The sequence below is a fragment of the Scyliorhinus torazame genome, chromosome 19 (assembly GCF_047496885.1).
Source record: "Scyliorhinus torazame isolate Kashiwa2021f chromosome 19, sScyTor2.1, whole genome shotgun sequence".
Lineage (NCBI taxonomy): Eukaryota > Metazoa > Chordata > Chondrichthyes > Carcharhiniformes > Scyliorhinidae > Scyliorhinus > Scyliorhinus torazame.
Genome location: NC_092725.1, coordinates 123389650 through 123409670, shown reverse-complemented (window position 1 = coordinate 123409670; position 20021 = coordinate 123389650). Strand labels below are relative to the sequence as shown.

Here is a 20021-nt window from a genome sequence, read left to right as displayed (position 1 = left end):
CTTCCTGCCCTAAAGATTCATATTTATTCTTCCATCTATGTCCCCTTGTTCGAGATATTATGAACCCAGACCAGACCTCCACAGTGGCTAGGATACTGACTGAAACTCCAATATTTCAATTTATTTTTAAAAACTGTGGAAAGAATACTTTGCTCCAGGACTGATTGTATGAAGAAATAGAAATTTGGTATTTTAAAACACAACTTTATTAGTAACGCAATATTAAATTCTTAACGTCACACTTGAAAATAGCTTACAATTACCCCTTAAACAATACTACTCAATACAGTAAATGCTATTTCTATTACTATCTCTTTTCCCAATTAGACTGCGAGAAAACAAACCACACATCTCTCAATCCATCCTACATCCCAATGGCACAGAGTAATACTTGCTTCGCAAAACAGCTTTGGCTCCTGTTAGAACCTGGCTGGATGGCAGACTCTGGTTGGATGGCTTCAAAAAGCTGTTTCAACTGGTTTGTTTCAGCTTCCCACTTGTCATCAGACAAGTCTGCACTGCTTTAAATACTATTAATCTTTTTTTAACTATCCTACTGTGAGAGCAAAAGTCTTTACTTATGATAAAGGGTTAGCCATATCAGAACTCAATCAAAAATACTTTCTCAAAATGTCTGAATGCCTTCGCTCCATTCAGCAATGACATCATCTCCCTAAGATAGAACCAAATTAACTGCCCAGGCTGAAAACACATTAACTCCCCAACGACTCCCCTAGTCAAACAACAGTGCATGAACCCAGGCTTTTACGGTGGTCAATTTCACTTGCGGCTGCTAAAAGCTTTCTGGTCTTGCAAAACAAGATTCATTTAAAAACATGACTACTGCAGTCAAACACACTCTAACCCAGGCTTGTAACACTTTACTTGCCAAATGCTTATAATCCAATATATCTAAAACCCTGCATTCGTCAGAGAGGATGCAATCAGTGGAAACAATCTGTTTCTCACTACTCTATCCAAACTTCCATATTTTCATATATTTCAAAATATCCTGCAATCCACTCTGTTCTAACAAAAACAGCTACAATTTTCAAGCTTTCTCCATATTTCCATTCCTCTTACTGAGTGAGCAACGTCTTAGTGAATTTGCTTCATACCCTCCCTAATGCTTCATCATCCTTCTTACTGTATGGAGGTTAAACTGTATATCGTACTCTAACCTAATCTTACAAAGGTTTTATATGAATTTACCATAACATTGCAACTTCTTCATTCCACACTTCCATAAAGCCCAGTATTTATGGTTTTATCCATTTGAGGTGATGCTTTAATTACTTTGCAAATCTGAAATGCTCCCAGAAGCCTTCTGCTTTTCAACATCACTATTTTTCCCATTGAAGGTAACTGTTACTTCCTTGAACCTAATTGTTCCCATCTCACATTTAATGTGTTGAATTTGTTCTAGCACCGTTTTGGCAAGTCCATCAACTGATTCATTTCTATTATTTGCAACATGGCCTATCTTGGTAAAGTCTGCAGATTAGGATGGTGTTCCCTCAAGCATTTTACTCAAATCATTGATATACATAGTGACTAGAAGCAATCACAAAACAAAACTCTATGGGGCACTGCTTCCTGCTTCTAAACACTCTGAGCAATTGCCCGACTCGTTGCTCCTGACTTCCAAGCTATTTTAAATTTAAGTTTCCATTATTTGCTTAATTGCATATGCTTTAACCTCCCCTTGATGTCATTTGTGTGGTTCCGGTACTGGCCTCCCCTAACAGGCACCGGAATGTGGCGACTAGGGGCTTTTCACAGTAACTTCATTGTGACAATAAGCTATTATTATTATTATTATTATTATTATTATTATTATTATTATTATTTCCAAAAAGCAAAGTACATGTGTACCACATCCACATTTCCTTCATCTGTATTTGAAGGATAGGCCAAGCTTAGTCCACATGGCTGATTCTCCCCGCACCCCCCATTTTCCCCAAACCTCTTTTCACCTCTCAACGAAACTGACTGATAACCACCTTGAAAATCTTCATCGTGAAAATCAAATGTTAAATCCATTGTGAGACAAATCAATCACAAATTCTACTTTAAATTGGCTACAGCTAGGGGAACCAGAAATGTGTCTTGATATAATTAGCAAACATGAAGATCATTACATAATCTTTAGCCGGGGTGGGTTCTCCGGCAGCATGTCCAATGAGTTGGATTGGAAGATCTGCTGGCGGCCAATGCCGAGACTCCTCCGCTGTCGGAAAATATGTCCTCGTCCCGGGTAGAAAGAAGGATTTCCATACTTGTGTGACAGGGGATAGGTATATATCTGTGTAGCGCACCACAATCTGTTATTGTCTAATTTTACTCACGATAACACTAACTTCCTGTGGAAATGGTGAATAAAATGGTTCTGGTTAAGTCATTGGCCGGAATTTCCCTGCCTCTCGGCCGTGGCGTGGCTTGTGAGTCACATTGGTGGGTCATCCTTACAGGTTAGTAGCTTTATATCCATGTCATCATCATGTTAAGTGGGGCAGTGCAGATTTAAACCTAGATTTTGTAGTTGAGATTCTGACATTGTGCAGCAAAATTTAAGTTGCATCTAAAACTGGGGCAGAGGGTACAGAACTGGACCACTTTCACAAGCCTTTGGGGTTAAATGCTGTTAGTCAGCCGTGCGTGCCACATCGATAGAGCACCAAAGCTCACCAGCCGGGGTTGGTGGGGTGGAGGATTGATGGGAAATCTGCCTATTCTCGCACAGAGCCTGCTGGCAGAATGGGCCTTGGTAGGGGAGGAGCAGTAGGAAGGGCAGAGCCATTGTGGTGAGGTAGCCTTGTACATATCAATGGTGAGCTGGAGATTCTTTTTTTATGGGCCCACAAATAAATAACTGAAAATGACTTGGTCCAATAAGAATGCTGGTAAGATCACTCACGGCATGTTCGAACCAGGCAGAGCACAGACCCACACTCGGGCGCACCTGGATTTCACAATCACATTTTATAACAGCCATTGCACCACATTTGCATGATTATGAAGCCTCACAACTGTTCCAGTAAATCATCCAAGGAAATATGACATCCGGCAGATTTCTGATCTAGATTAGGCACAACTGTGTGTAATGTGAAATTTCGAAGCTTTATGCCCATTTTACAGGTGGCTGTAAGTTGCGTTTCTCTTCCCCATACCTAGACTTTTGTTATATAATGTTATTGCAGTTTGTATTTCTGGGAGGTGATTAATATAGTTAGTCTCCTCTTGTGTAAACACCTAGCAATTTTTCAGTATTTTGCCTTTCCTCTTAGGGCCTGGTTTAGCACAGGGCTAAATCGCTGGCTTTGAAAGCAGACCAAGGCAGGCCAGCAGCACCTGGTTCAATTCCCGTACCAGCCTCCCCGAACAGGTGCCGAAATGTGGCTTTTCACAGTAACTTCATTTGAAGCCTACTTGTGACAAGAAGTGATTTTCATTTCATTTTCATTTCATTTCAGATATGTTCCTAAAAACCAGCACGTTTATGAGTTCAAAGAAGTCCCATGAGGTTGAGGTGATGTCTGAAGTCATTGCATGTATCGCCAAATATTGCAACATTCAACAGGTAAGAGAGAACTTCCAACCATTCTTGCAGTGTAGTTACAGAACAATTTCCAAATCCGTTTAAAGAACCAATTTTTTGAAGGTGGCTCTGAAGTTACTAGTCTGAAATCGTTTTTATCCCAACCATGTTGAATATGCCAGGAAAATGCAGGCACTTATTTCTGAATTAACTTCATTTCACTGCCATTCTTCCCATGTACGGAGTATGAGATGATGCAAAAGTAGTGCTGGTGGAATGCCAGTATTTCAACTTTAGTAGTGTAGCCACCTAAAATGGCTGATTCCCGATTAATTTGGCCAAAATCCGATATAAAATGGCTAACCGAAAAGGCTGATGGGAAAAGCAGCCAACAGGACTCAAACGGACGGCTGCAGGTAAAACAGTGTATTCGCCCCTGGCGGAAGCCAGGCAGATCAAATCATGCAGCCATTTAACATCACAACAATCCAGCCATCTGCATAGTGAACAGCCATTCCCGGGAACAATTGCTATACATTAACATTTGTAAAGCTACTCCAGACCTCTCGGCACCAAGAGAGGCTAACACAAAGAAAGGTGGGCAACCACCCCCCGATCAAGGAATGCCCCATTATTGGAGCATATCGAACCGAGTGATTGGGACCAAGTCTAATCACTTGGAACCAGGGTCAAGGTCCGCCCCGAGAGGCGGGAAGCCCCTAGGAACTATAAAAATAGGGGCCAAGTTCAAATCGACCCTTTTCTTCCTGCTCGCAACCTTCGCAAGAACCTTCGACAAAGAAACTGTAAGTTTGACTCCAGCGATCGCTACCCGATAGAGACTCCTATGCATCGACCCGTATCAGCCTTTTGAATCCCGCAGGCCAGATCCAATTCGAAAGACCATTCGTTTCCCTGACCTGGTGGGCCATTCCTAAAGTTAAGTATTGGCCAGTAGTGGTAGGTTTTGATATAGATAGTAGGATTATTGTATAAGTGTTAATTGCTGTATAGAATAAATGACCGTTGATTTAATTCTTACTAAGCAGTGTGCTGCATTATTAATCATACCGCCACGTGGTTCACGTTCAAGTTATCAGAAAGATACCTGGCGACTCGTGAGCAAAGGTGACAGAATTAGAGCTAATAAAACTAAGGCTAATAAGAGCAACATTTTGGCGACATCCTGTCGGGACCCGATCTAGAAGTGGAAAACCACTCCGGGAGAACCCAAGAAATTTTGAATTAGAATCCAATTGGAAACAAAAAAACCACAAGTGTTCAAGCAGTTCTGATTAATAGTCAAAATTCGGAAGTGTGTGTATGCATGCGTAACTAACAGGGCTATAAGGTAAAACGGATAGATTTTTGTTGCGTCAAAACTGTCGGAAGTCTGTATTTTCGGAAATTAGGGCAAGCCGTACCCGCAATTACAACACCGCCTTAGCCACCTGTTCCAAATTTAAACTAAGCAAGCGGATAGGAGAGATGGCCATGCAGGCAATGCAGCGCCTCATGAACCCCGTGGAATTTGTGGTTGCAGCGACCGGCAGCAGTAGAGTGGGACAGTGTCCCATTTGGGAAGTGGAAATTCGGAAATTTCTTCAGGGCAAAGGATGGCCCATGTGGAATGATTTCTGCAATAATGACGATTCAGGTCCCGGAAGCATAGGGCATACTTGGTGGGAGAACCTGAGTGAGATCCATAAAAAGAGCTTAGCAAAAGCGCGCAAGCCGATGGCAATTGTGTCTTGTCTGGCACAATTGCGAGGCACAGAGGAGGTCGTCAGGACGCTCCGCAAAGAAATAGAAGGCATACATCGTATGAGTAAAGTCGATGTATGCGAGGTTGAGAAAGAGAACCTGGAATTAAGAAGGAAATTAGCAGCAAAGGACGAAGAGGTGGCTGACGCCAAATGAGGTCACCAGTCTTGTCTGGCGCATTTGAGTAGTTTCCAGTCCCTGTATGAAAAGGCTTATCAGGACACGCAGCGCGCAGTCCTGGTAAAGAAAGAAACAGAGAAGCAGGCGGAGACGCTACAAAAACAATGTAGTGATCTCAAGGCAGCCTTGAGAGCGCTCCACGTTGCAACTACAGAACAAAGGCAGAGTACCATAGACCATGCAAAGTGCCGGAAGCAAATTGCAGACCTGCAATCACTGCTTTCTGTCCAAAAGGGATTTCAAGAAACCTTTGGGGAAAAGTTAGACCAGGAAGACCGCCCTGATTGGGAAGAGTTACAAGAAACAGCGCAGAGATATGTTCAGGGAACATGTGCGCAGGAAAAGCCCCAAAGGAGAAAAGCACCCCAACCCCCCACACAGCAGGTAGTTCAGGCTCCAATGAACCCTGTAACCACCCTCCGCACAGCCACATCGGACGATGCGGCATATCTATATTCCACCCCCTTAACAGTGATCCAATTACGGGACACGTGCGAGAAGATCACACCGTTCCTCCCCAGCTCAGACCCCCACCAGTTTTTTGCCACAGTTAGACGCCAGGCGCACATGTACGTCCTGGACGAGAGAGAGCATGTAAAGCTCATGGTTCTAAGTTTAGATCCGTCGGTAACGGCAGCCTTTCCCGATCCACAGGATGTAGGAGGAGGCACCCTTGCAGAAATGCATACCGCGATCCTGGACGCGATCGGGTATAACCGGGGTGATCCCGTAGAAGGCCTCAATAAGTGCAGGCAGGAAAAGACAGAACACCCCACAGCGTTTGCTGGACGCCTGTGGATTCATTTCACAGCAGTTTTTGGAAATTTAGAACGTGCCCATTTGTCCCAAGATGGTATGGCCAAATGGACCCGCACCCTTATCTCTCATGCCACAGAGGCAGGACAAAAAGCCTGTATGAGTTATGACCCCTCCGAGGAAGCCCACAATGAGAAATGGGTTTTTAAAAGATTGTCCCGCGCCTGGGAGCAGTCTGTACAAAGCAAACCCGCAGTTAAAAATCCTGAAGAACAGCAGGCAGAAGCAGACAAACCCGCAGTTAGGGAACCCGAGGAAGAGCAGGCAGACATGCATCCAGTTAAAACGCACCAGAACCCCGCATGGGTAAACGAAGGAAGCAACAGCCCCCCCCCCCCCCCCCCCCCCGCCCCCAGAAACCACCGGAATGTTATAATTGCGGACAATTAGGACATTACACACGAGAATGTCAAGCCACCCTGAAACTGCAACGGAACCAGCCCACAGATGCCCCCCAAACCAGCAAAGACACCAACAGCCCCGACCCCCCACCCAGGGAACTACACCCAAGGTAACAATGCACCAGAGAGCCTGCTCCACCTTATGTGCCCCAGGGGTCATGTTATAACTGTGGGCAGCCAGGACACTTCGCCCGAGATTACAGGAGACCCCCACCAGCTAGACTAGCCCCCAGATATGGAAGAGAACACCACCCACAGCAGCTACAAGGTCCCAGCTGCCCCATGCAAACTGTGAGCGCTTACCCACCACTTCTCATGGCAGCGTTACCTCAGCAAGGCCACTTCATTTTTGTTTCAGTCCTCCTTCCTTTCTTCTTCGGTCACGCTGCACTCCCTCCATATGCTAATTACACCCCAACCCAAATGTGATTTACAGTGTCCCGTATTCTGATGGAACCTGCAGGATGTTTTATGTTGTTCGTATGTTTTGTTTAAGTGTTGTTCGTCCGACAGGAGAATGTGTCTCACTGTCACACACCCAATCACCTGAAACTTTTTAGCTTTTTCCCACAGACACCCACCGTGGCCAGACGCTTGTTCAGCGGTACCAACTTGTCCACAGATACATGGTCAACAGACCAGACGCTTGTTCAGTGGAACTAGCTTGTCTGCAGACACTTTAGCCGATACCTGTTTGGGTACCAGACACCCGTTCTGATTCGAGGGTAGAAGCACAGCACCAACCCCACCACGATGAATATATTTGTGCCCGTTCTTTGGTTGCTCAGGCAGTGGAGAAACGGCGTGAGACCCGCCCTGCCTGGGGACCCCCCCGTTGGTCAAACACGCTCGGGTAGGGGAGATACGGCATTGGTAGCCGTCCTACCTGGGGACTCCATCCAAATCTTACCCGTCGCGGCCCATACGCACCTCATTCGACCTTTTCCTTTCAAAACAGTTTTATTTATTTAGGCGACCCTTGATTTGCTGCCTCATGCTATTTACATCCAGGAACATTTGGATGATAAACTTAGCACTGGTCCACCATTGGGAAGTGTGCCGGCCGTGTCCTAACATTTGTTTTGAAAAAAAATGGGGAAGTCACATATAGTGACCAATTATAAGGGTTTAATTGGCCCCAAGAAGGACAGACACACTAACACACCGGATATAAACGAAGGAAGTTACAGATACTATGCTTGTTTTACAGAACTCCAGAGGCTCCAGGACCGGAGAAAACAAAGAACACAAGAAGGAAAAGGAAAGAGGACAGCCATGAGGACTTCTTTCATCGTGCTCAAAACTCTTTTGATGAACATTTGGTTGCGTGGGAACGCGGACCCCATTACTCCAAACCTCCCTGCCGTTAATGTTTCACTGCCCCGCAGTACCGATGGCCCAGTCACCAGCCACACTGCATTATCCTGGTTTGCCAAGTTCATAACCTGGTACTCCCTGTCTTACGTAATTGAAGCACTGTTAGCAATACTCTGCTGTGCAGTGTAGGCTAATGCGCCTCCGCAAATGGAGAAGGAGAGCGTATCGCGCTCGAACCCCGGTATACCGGATCCGATTCCCTATATTCAGGTACGACCAGACCCCAGACCCCCGCGACCTATAAAACCACAATAATAAAACATGCACTTGCGTTTTTCTGTAAATAAAAAAATGTACAAAACCCCAGTAACAGAAAATGTATGATCCTGCGCTTGACTGCCAAGCCAGGAAAGAGTAAATTGAATGTTATAATTGTTGTTGTATGTTTTAGAGAGATAGGATGATGCAATGCTTGATGAGTGTATTTAGGTAAAATTAGAGGTTCCAAGTTTTTATTTTGTAGATACATGCCCCTCCCTGACATAGAGCCCTCAAGAATTGTTTAGGTAAATTTTTGTGCATAGCTAGGGTCAGAGTAGTGGCCATGTAGGAGGTGTCCCCCCGGTCAGGGAATGGAAAGGACAAAATTTATGTCATTAATCCCGATTAATTTGGCCAAAACCCAATATAAAATGGCTAACCGGAAAGGCTGATGGGAAAAGCAGCCAACAGGACTCAAACGGACGGCTGCAGGTAAAACAGTGTATTCGCCTCTGGGGGAAGCCAGGCAGATCAAATCATGCAGCCATTTAACATCACAACAATCCAGCCATCTGCATAGTGAACAGCCATTCCCGGGAACAATTGCTATACATTAACATTTGTAAAGCTACTCCAGACCTCTCGGCACCAAGAGAGGCTAACACAAAGAAAGGTGGGCAACCACCCCCCGATCAAGGAATGCCCCATTATTGGAGCATATCGAACCGAGTGATTGGGACCAAGTCTAATCACTTGGAACCAGGGTCAAGGTCCGCCCCGAGAGGCGGGAAGCCCCTAGGAACTATAAAAATAGGGGCCAAGTTCAAATCGACCCTTTTCTTCCTGCTCGCAACCTTCGCAAGAACCTTCGACAAAGAAACTGTAAGTTTGACTCCAGCGATCGCTACCCGATAGAGACTCCTATGCATCGACCCGTATCAGCCTTTTGAATCCCGCAGGCCAGATCCAATTCGAAAGACCATTCGTTTCCCTGACCTGGTGGGCCATTCCTAAAGTTAAGTATTGGCCAGTAGTGGTAGGTTTTGATATCGATAGTAGAATTATTGTATAAGTATTAATTGCTGTATATAATAAATGACCGTTGATTAATTCTTACTAAGCGGTGTGCTGCATTATTAAGCATAACTTGAACTTGAACCACGTGGCGGTATCCGAAAGATACCTGGTGACTCGTGAGCAAAGGTGACAGAATTAGAGCTAATAAAACTAAGGCTAATAAGAGCAACAGTAGACAATGTGTTCTGCATTTTGCTGATGTAAGCAAACATGCTGATTTAGAATATTGTGCAAAGATGATTGTGTCGTGGAACATTAAATTATTTCTGCAACTTACCAAAGTTCATACTCAAATGAGGATAATTTAACTCCAGAGCAGGAAGCATGCAAGGCAGTCTTTTCTGATTTTTATAGTTGTTCCTCATTAGCGCACTGCTTCCCAATCTCCCATTTTTCCAGATCTGCCACTTTGTTGCCCACCCCCATATCTGGTTATATCTCTTTGAGGGTGGCACGATGATCCAATGGTTAGCACTACTGCCTCAAGATGCCAGGGACCCAGGTTTGATTCTGGCTTTGGGTGACTCAGTGTTGCATGTTCTCCCCATTTCTGCTTGTGTTTCCCCCGGGTGCTCCGGTTTCCTCCCACAGTCCAAAGATGTGCAGGTTAAGTGGATTGGCCATGCTAAATTGTCCCTTACTGTCCAAAGATGTGCAGGTTGGGTGGCTTGTCCCCGATCAATGCATGAGGTTACGGGCGAGGGCTGGGGAGTGGACCTAAGTAGAATGCTCTTTTGGAGGATCAGTACAGACTCGATGGGCTGAATGGCTTCCTTCTGCACTGTAGGAATTCCATGGATTCTATGGAATTTCTTTGTGAATCTTCACATCTTGCATTTCCACCTAGCTTTGTATTGTCAGCAAACTTAAATCATTTACCCTCTGTCTCTTTGCCTAAGTAATTGATATAGATTGTAAATAGCTGAGACTCCAGCACTGATCCTTGCGGCACTCCATTAGTCACAGCCTGCCAACTTGAAAATGCCCCATTTATCTCTACTCTCTGCTCCCTGTCCATTAACCAATCCTCTATCCAAGCTAATATATCACACCTAACTCCATGACATCCATTTCCACTTCTCAGGAAGAAAATCCAACCACATAAATCAGTTTCATTTAAAAATAGCTAATGTATGTACTAGAATCCATAATTAGCATTTAAATTTGTGTTTATCCAATTTAAAATAACACCAATAAATAAAGAAATATCCCCGAAAATTTAAGAGTAGGAATCAGGCATTGAGCAGTTTGGTTGCAGCAAAATTTTTTACAAATTTTATAGTTTTTATTTTTTATAATCTTTATTGTCAAAAGTAAGCTTCCATTAACACTGCAACAAAGTTACTGTGAAAATCCCTTAATCGCCACACTCCGGCGCCTGTTCGGGTATACTGAGGGAGAATTCAGAATGCCCAATTCACCCAACAGCACGTCTTTTGGGACTTGTGGGAGGAAACCAGAGCACCCGGAGGAAACCCACGCAGACATGGGGAGAACGTGCAGACTCCGCACAGACAGTGACCCAAGCCGGGAATCGAACCTGGGACCCTGGCACTGTAAAGCAACCAATGTTACCACTGTTCTACCGTGCCACTCATAAATAGTATGTTCATCCCGACTCTCCAGTGCACAGAGACCAAAATTGATTAAGCAGAATGGAAGGAGGCCCCTTTACTGCACCAAAAGATCCCACAGTGTCTTTGTTTGAAACAGTCCTTGCTTAGGTATGTCGTGAAGACTGTCAAGTGAGTTCAGAGGTTACTTTTAGGAAGTGTGACTCAGGAAGTAATGGACAATTATAAGGAGGCTATGGACGTTTTATGCAATGCATTGCATATGGATGACTTAAAAGAACCTGAACCTTAACATGCTGGCTGCACTTGCTCTGTGTAAGAGCTCATGCAAGTTTGTGAAATTCTAATAAGTGCATTTATGTCAGTTTCATGAAAATGCCCGTACATTTGTGATGGTCAGTGTATTTATTGATCTCACTGAGGCTTTTTACATAAAGGTATCCAATTATAGATTTTCTCCCATTGGTTCTGAATAATGGAAATTAAAAAATCTTGCCCATATTTTATTGATTCGTGAATTTAATTTACAAAATCAATTTTGTGTCTTCAATCTTTTGTTGAAAGTTGACCAATGGATTGACTAAAGTTTCAGTTAATACTTGTAAATAAATTCGAGCTAATCAGAGTTGCTACCTATTGCTGAAAGATGGTCAAAGTGAAGAAATTGGGTGGTGCAGTAAATTAGCACACAGCTCTGGTCTCAGTGGGATTGAACTATCTTCGATGTCAGCAATGAAGGCTTCGAAATAAAATGAGCTTGAGCAGTATAACCAAAAATTGGCACAAATTGTGAATTTTAATGATATGCCCAAGGGTATCGAGTGGAAATGTCAGTGGTGCCAACAGAGTGCCTCTTCAGACTTTAATTAAGGCACACGGAGCAACTTCACCTGTAATCAGATAATGTTGAATTTCCTTCTAACAATGGGTGGAAAGAGCAAGAAAGATGTTCCATTTTTTAGCATTGTCACGCCTCCCATTAAGTAAAGTACAATTCACCAAAAAATTACGATTAAACAAACAAATCTGTAAATCTAAATTAACTTTGAAACGAAGATTAAAGATCACCAAACTATATCTGATGTATGCATGTAAATGACCAAATATATTCCTATAAATTTAGGAAACAAATTCAACAAGAATTGAGGCAGTTTATCCTGGATCCAGATGTTTCCAATACGAATATTATTCAGATCACAAAAATCTCCAAATGTGACCTCATCAGTGATATAACCATTTGCTAATATGAAACATGTACTATCCATTTAAGAAAATGATACCTCTAATATCATTTGACAGCATTAGTTATAAATTTGGCTGCAGCACTATTGATGTTATCATTTTGTATCTCCAAAGGAACGGTATTGAGTAACATTTGGAGATTCCGGCTACATTCAAGTATAACTACAAATGTGTAGAAACCTTCTCAAAAAACAAAACTAAAATTGCCGAAATCTTTTGATGCAGGTTGTGGTCAACCTCTTCTGTTTTCGAAGAGATGTAACCAGTAGATAGATGCAAGATGCACAGAAAGAAAGTTAACATGAGTCGCCACAGACCACTCTTGCAGTCAGCTCAGAACTGTCATCGATCAAGGATTAATGATTCCTGTCTACCAAGAAATTATGCTTTGCATGGGGAGGGCGACAGGAGGGGACAAAAGAAACACAATAAATATATGGCCCGGGCGCCCTTTCTAAAAGGTCAGTGGTGTGTGTATCATTCTGATTCAGTACAATGGGAGTTTGTCACAGGAGACAGATTTTTTCCCTTTAATCAGTTGGTTCGTTCCAGGAAATTACTCAAGTGATAAATTATTGTGAGACATAAATTTGAAATCTAAACACTATTTTAGCTCATCAGTTTTCCTGCTAGTGTAAAACCATTAACTGTTAATGTGCATTTTGATAAATACCCATCCTAAAGTAATATTTTGAGAAAATACTTTTGATTTTAAAATGATAACTCACACATACAAGGCATTGGTGGACTAAGGCTTTGAGAGCCCATTTATATGATATAATGAACATTGATTTATAACTTTCAGGCATGTCTGCTTCACCCAATATCTATGCCTATGTATTTGCATTGTGTATTTATCCTATGTCCTATGTTTTTTATGAATGGAACGATCTGTCTGGACTGTATGTAGAACAATACTTTTCACTGTACCTTGGTACATGGGACAATAAATCAAATCAAATTTTCTACATGATCCTTCCAAATTATTTATCCTCCATAGTGTTCCCAATTTTTATCTTTGGGTGCTATTTAATGGAGCCTGCAAGAGCATGGTGAGCAGGGAGTCTTCATTAGGCGGGAGCTTAAATCTTGTTTTCCCAACCCCTGGCTGAGGATCAGATGAAGTCGGTGGCAACATGACAGGGCACATTCGGCCTTACGCAGTCTGGTGGCTGGTTCTTATTTTTAATACATTTGTAACCCTTAAATACGCTATCTTAAAACTTCTTCGAATTAAGTCCTACTGTTGCTCTTTTTAGCCTTAGTTTATTAGCTCTGATTACATCACCTTTGCTCACGAGTCGCCAGGTATCTTTCTGATACCGCCACGTGGTTCAAGTTCAAGTTATGATTAATAAGTCAGCACACCGCTTAGTAAGATTGAAATCAACGGTCATTTATTATATACAACAAGTAATGTTTACACAATAATCCTACTATCTATATAATAAACCTATCACTGCTGGCCAATGCTTAACTTTAGGAAGAGCCCACCAGGTCAGGGAAACGAATGGCTTATCCAATCGGATCTGGCCCGCGGGATTCAAAAGGCTGATACAGGTCGATGGCTAGGAGTCTTCATCGGATAGCGATCGCTGGATTCAAACTTACAGTTGCCGGTTGCTGTTCTTGCGAAGGTCTCGAGCAGGCGAAGAAGGGAGAGAGAGAGCGATCTGAGCTTGGCCCCTCACTTTATAGGGCCCAGGGGCTTCCCGCCTCTTGGGGCGGCCCTTGACCCTGAGTCCCAAGTGATTGGACTTGTTCCCAATCACTGGGTTCGATACGTCCAATTGCGAGGCGATTCCCCGATCGGGGGGTGGTCGTTCACCTGCCTTTGTTTCGGCCACTGCAGGCGCCGACAGGTCTGGCACGGTATTCAATTGCTAATATGTTGCAATTGTTCCCGGGGATAGCCGATTAAACTGCAGATGTCTGGGTTGATGGGCTGCTAATAGTCCTGAGTATAACTGCAAATGTCTGGGTTGATGGGCTGTTAATAGTCCTGAGTATCGATCTGGGCCGACTTCCCCAGAGCCGAATATGATATTCTGCCTGCAGCTGTCCGTTTGTGTCTTGTTACCTGCTTTTCCCATCAGCCTTTCCGGTTAGCCATTTCAAATCGGGTTTTGGCCAAATTAATCGGGAAGCAGCCATTTTACGTGGCTACACTACCTTCAAGATTAAGTCAGAGCGGACAGGAAACTTCACCAGTTTCATGGTCATTTAAAAGTAGCTTGCATCAGTCGAGTTTGTGGAAATCAATAGGGAGGGAAGCAGGAGATGGGCCAGCTTGCATGGAGGGTCAGAAGAGGCAAAGGAGGTTTCGAAGTGGAAGTTATTGGGTCATGGGCATTTATAAGGGCCTGAGATATTTGAGGAAGAGGACCAGGTAAGGTCATAGTGTGTAAGTGGGTAACAGGAAGGGCCTAGTGTTTTCAGTGAGGTCAGAACAGTTGCATTCTTATTCTTATGCCTGGACTTCCAGCCATGCAGTCTGCAATCGCTTAACCATCCTCCTCTCCTGCAATATGCAGTGATTCTTCCTCTGCAGGGGTCCCCACCTTCAGTTCAGGCATTCCACCTCTGGTCCTTGCCGTCTCCCTCAAGTTGTAGGTCTGCTCCTGCAAGACCACATTGGATTTAGTGACATGAATTGATAAAGAACTCCTAGTCTGCACACATCCCCTTCCGTGATACTGATCCAAGCATTCTCAAAAGCCAGATCATCTCATGCTTTAGTCTCAATTGTTCTCTGGCAGTGAGGCTGATTATGCATTCACTTACCTAGCCTATCTGCCCTCTTGCAAAGATAGATACACTGTTCGATGGCCCCTCAAGAACCTTTTGATAACACAGGATTGTGCAACTTACTCTGGTGGATCGGGGCAGGTTGCCGAGTCTTTTCCTGCACTGGACCTGGGATCTTTGGAAGACCTCACTGTTTCGCACCTCCTCTGCGACTTCTGTCCAGGTCGTTTTGATCAGGTGGCAGGGTCTTCAGTTGCCCTCTGTGGAAAAGAGCACCTCGTGTTTTCTGACAGCCTGGAGGAGAATCTGGAGAGAGGTGTCGCTAAACTGCGGGACTGGTCTCAGTCTCGGCTCAGACATATATGTGCACATATAGGTTTGGACATGATGGGGTCCGTAGCTCACAAAATAATAATTAAGGGGGCAGTAATGTGGGGAGAGGTTGAGTATGTGGGGAGGGGAAGGGTGGGGTGGGAGATGACAAAGGATTGCAACAAGAAATGGAACCAACTGCTGATACAGGTACAATGGAGGTGGACGGGCAAGTTGTGGCCATTATGCAGAACCTTCCTATTTGTCAAGGAAGCTCTTTTCTAGCCTGTCCACACATGCTGCATTGTCGGTGGAATTCACCAATGAAAGCCTGCCACCAATATGTAATCATGTATCTCCACTTGCTTGATGCCAGCAATTTAAATTTGAATTTGAATTGCATGTGCGCCAGGTCCCAACACGCATGTGGAGGTAGTGCCCACTTTCGCACCTGTTGTTGGGATTTGCATGTCTATTACCAAATTTCGCCCTTTCTATTTCAAACTAGAGAAATATTCTACCTTTAACTGAGAGAGTAGAAGTGATTATACTGTACAAGCACTTCAGCAACTTTTTGCTGCCATTTAACAAAAAATATGAATCTATTCATTTTAAAATAAATAATGTTTCCATTAAAATAGCAGAGGGAAGCATTTGTTATAAGCATGCTAAATCCTCATATGATTGTGAATTTCATTGCTTCTCCCTCCTCCCCCCGGCACTTTCATTTGCTGCTTCCCTTCGCTTACATAGCTCTCCATCTAATAACTCTTGGGTAATTTTCCAAATTTTCCAAGTTTTTCTGATTTGTCAATCTGCTTGCTTCTTTGTCACATTGCCTCCATTTTGTGCCTTTTGCCTTTTATCAAACCTTCCCTCTGCATTTCTAATGTCTGCCTGCTTTTGATCACAATATCTGTATTGTTTACCCCCTTTCTAACCTCTTGTTCACGCCACCTCTGCCTATATCGTGCTTCAAAGTAATTAATTGTACATGATGTTTCTGATTAATATTTTTGTTTTTCCTGCTGCTTGCATCCTCCACCTATAACCATAGCCGTTGCTGGTTCTTGTTGATTATTTTTCTTGTTCACTCCCCGGCGTGAGTTAGGAGGTAAAAATGCTTTTTGTATCCATTCGCCATGTTTGCGGATTCTTAAACCTTAACTTTACCAGCAACACTCTTTTGTGCTCAAGTCTCTGGCATGTATCGTGAACTCACAACTGTCCAACTGAGAGGAGAAAACACTATCAACTGAGTGTAGCTGGCACTCCATGTGGTACTAAGGGAGTGCTACACTGTTGGAGATACTGTACTTCAGTTGAGATGTTACTCTAATGTCTGCTTTCTAAACTGAACTAAACTGAAAGATCCATAGTGTTTTGAAAAAGAGCAGAGGGGATATCCTCAGTGTCCTCGGCAAGATTTATCCATCAATCAACATCACAAAAAAATCTGATTATCTGGACACAATCACATTGGGACATTGCTGTGCGCAAGTTGGCTGCTGTATTTCTCACAATACAACGGTTGACTACACTTCAAAGCTAATGAATTGGCTGTAAAGCATCCTGATGTTATGAAGATGTAAATATTTCTATTTTTTCCCCCATTCTGGATGATTAAGTTCTCGGACTTGTTTCAAGTTGGAGTGTGGGGCGTGGTGCTTTTCACCTCCACGCAATCAACTACCGAGCTCTCTTTGCTCTATCGTAAGAAATTATGCCATGTTTTCAATCTCCAAATGCATCTACCAGTTTGGGTGCAGTAAGATTCGTCTTATCTCTCACTCATAGCTAAGTCTGTCCGGTTGAATGGAATGCAAGCAAAGTTTATTTCTTAAAAACACATTTTGGTACATTCACACAAAATTAACTGGAAAATGCTTTTTCCGTGTCTCTCGAAATGTCCTTGATGCACCAACAAGTAGAAACAAAACCTTCAAGATACAAGTGACTTCAGATTTACAAAATTAAAAGTAATTTCAACAATATCCTTTGTTTATTCTCCGACGGCTATAATTTTCTCTGCTAATCTGTTAGACGGATCACATTCGTAAGGGAATCCTTATCTGGGTTTAGCCCTTGATTCGTTCAGGAAAGAGTCAGTCACTTAACAGGTGATTAGTTAGTTATACATTAATCAATGACTCCAAATTAATGAACTGTCCCATGACTTTTTCCCACGTTCAAGCTCCCTACGTCATGTCTGGTCTCAGCTACAATATTGTTTCAATCTTGTCAAATGTATCTTCCACATCAGAACTTGTAGTACATTATTTGTAACATTTGAGACAGCCATGGACAGTATTCAAACAATTATAACTTATATTTGTACAAATTAAGTAATTTTCAAGAATCATTTTAGCTAATATTTTAAAGGACCCCCCTCTATAATTGTTGAATCCAACAAACGCTGTATTCTCATTCCATGCATTATTGTTGACTTATGGAGAATCCGAATGCATGCTTCAGGGGCAATTAGTGATGGAAATGCTGGCTTTGCCAGTGACCACGACATCCCAGGAAACGATTTTTAAAAAGTACTGATGTAACGTATTATGCAAATTATAGAATATATAGCACCGTTCAAACCTTGCATCTCCATCGTGTATCAACCTGGTATTTCATTCCGAGTAAGTTCTTACATGGCATCAATTCCCTCAAGTTGTAGGGCACACCATCTGTTCTACTCTGTTTCTTTTGTTAGGTGTCAGATTTGATTATGAAAGTAAGAGTTATAGCTATCCAGACAATATGATTGGCACATGAAAATTTCTCCCCATGGTATATTTATATTAATCTTTGGAAACCGCACAGCCCCATAATTTTGTTATTACATTCTAAACTACAGTGAAACAATTATTTTTTCCATTTTTCATTTGGAGTGAAATTTAGTGTCTGCATCGCAAGACATTCAATAAGAATGTGAAATAGGATGTGAAGGGTAAAGGTGGAAAGCAGAGGGAGCCAGGACTGGGACAGTGAAAAATGGAGGTAGCTCGACATTTTGAGCTGAAGCCAGAAATAAAAATGTTACAGCCCAGATAGTTTGTAGCTGAGAGATTCGATGAGGGTGGAATACTCCTTGACAGACTTTGTGGTCAGTGTTTAAACTCAACTTGTGTCAAACCATGTAGTCTAGAAACCTCAATGTACGTTGATAGATCAGTGAATTGTTAACTTTTAGTATGGTGACTTTGTAAAAGTTGCCAGTTATTGTTTTGCCAATTTACATGCGCGGAAGTCAGATTTTGTACTTTGCTGGCTTACAACATGGTGTCAAAAACTGGCCTTGAACAAAATTAGTCCCACTTAATGACGCATTATGGGCGGGAATCTCTCATCCCGCGGCAGAGTGTCCACGCCGTCGTAAACGCTGTTGGGTTTTACAACAGCGTGAACGGGCCAAGCCGAGGACTAATTCTGGCCCCTACAGGGGGCCAGAACGGCACTGGAGCGGTTCATGCCGCTCCAGCTGCCAATCCCAGCGCGAACTGGGCACCGCGGGATCCGTGCTTGCGCAGTGGTCTCCTTCAACGCGCCAGCCCCGACGCAACATGGCGCAGGGCTACAGGGGTGGGCGCGTAGGAAAGGAGGTCCCCAGCCAGAGAGGCCGACCTGCCGACCGGTGGGCCCCGATTGCAGGCCAGGCCACATTGGAGGCCCACCCCGGGATCGGACTCTTTAGCCCCCCCCCCCCCCCCCGGACCCTTCATCGGCGAGTTCCCGCCGGCTAAGAGCAGGTGTGGACGGCGCCGGTGGGACTCGTCGTTTTTACGACGGCCGCTCGGCCCATTCAAGGCCGAGAATCGGCAGCGTAGAGCGGCCCCCGACCGGCGCCGCGCCAATGGCGCCGAGTCTCCGCTCACGTGCAGGCGTCGGGGCGGTGTGGCGCGATTCGCGCCGGTCGCGGGGATTCTCCGGCCCGGCCCCGGGCTGAGAGAATCCTGCCCTACATTACTGTTAAAAAATATATACAGAAAGTAATTTGATCCACAAACATAGGCAGAAAACATTTTTTCAAATTAATGCCCAGACAATCTTCCAAATAAATCTGGGAATGTTTATCTAACTGTTGTTTGCCTTAAAGATAATGGTTTCAATGCCCAACAAATGAAAAATATAAAAACGAATGGAAACAAAGGCAAAAGCCTGCATGGTTTCATTACACGGATATAAGAGTCAAGATCCAGACTGTTTGATATCAATGACGCAGAATATTTCTGTTGATACCGACCTTTATTTCAACTCTAGTTAATTTTAACTTGGTGCAGGGTTGTTCTTCACAATTTTCGGTGTTCCAACCTCTTTCTGCATCTCCCCCAGGCTTTCTCTTTCTGAGTAATGTCCAACTTCAAATCCAAGTGTACAGCATACATTTAATCTTTACAGCAGTTTTCTTTTCTTCACTGTTTCCGAATTGAACTTTGGATTCCCAAGTGTAGTGGTTTAATCGAGTTAATTCTATTTCAAAGATGTGTTGTGCAGAAGGGAAAAAGGTTTTGCCATATCAGTGTTACACCAGAGCAGGGGTTGGTTAGCTCAGTTGGTTGGACAGCTGGTTTGTGATGCAGAATGACGCCAATAGCGTGGGTTCAATTGAGGGAGGCGATGGCATAGTGGTTATTGTCACTGGACTAGTAATCCAGAGACCCAGGACAAGATCTGGCTACCTGGGTTCGAATCCCACAATGGCAGATGGTGGAATTTGAACTCAATAAAAATCTAAATTAAAAGTCTAATGATGACCATGAAACCAGTGTTGAATGTTGTAAAAACCCACCTGAT

General features: G+C 43.5%; 1 protein-coding gene across 2 annotated transcripts in view; it reads left to right on the top strand.

The window, feature by feature from the left end:
* The window catches only part of mettl25 (methyltransferase like 25), a 107388-nt gene that overhangs the window by 5176 nt on the left and 82191 nt on the right, over positions 1-20021 (top strand). For both annotated transcript variants that reach the window (XM_072485149.1, XM_072485148.1), the window contains one exon: positions 3474-3580. In XM_072485149.1, coding sequence (XP_072341250.1) covers positions 3474-3580 — 107 coding nt within the window. The remainder of the gene's footprint in view (positions 1-3473; positions 3581-20021) is intronic.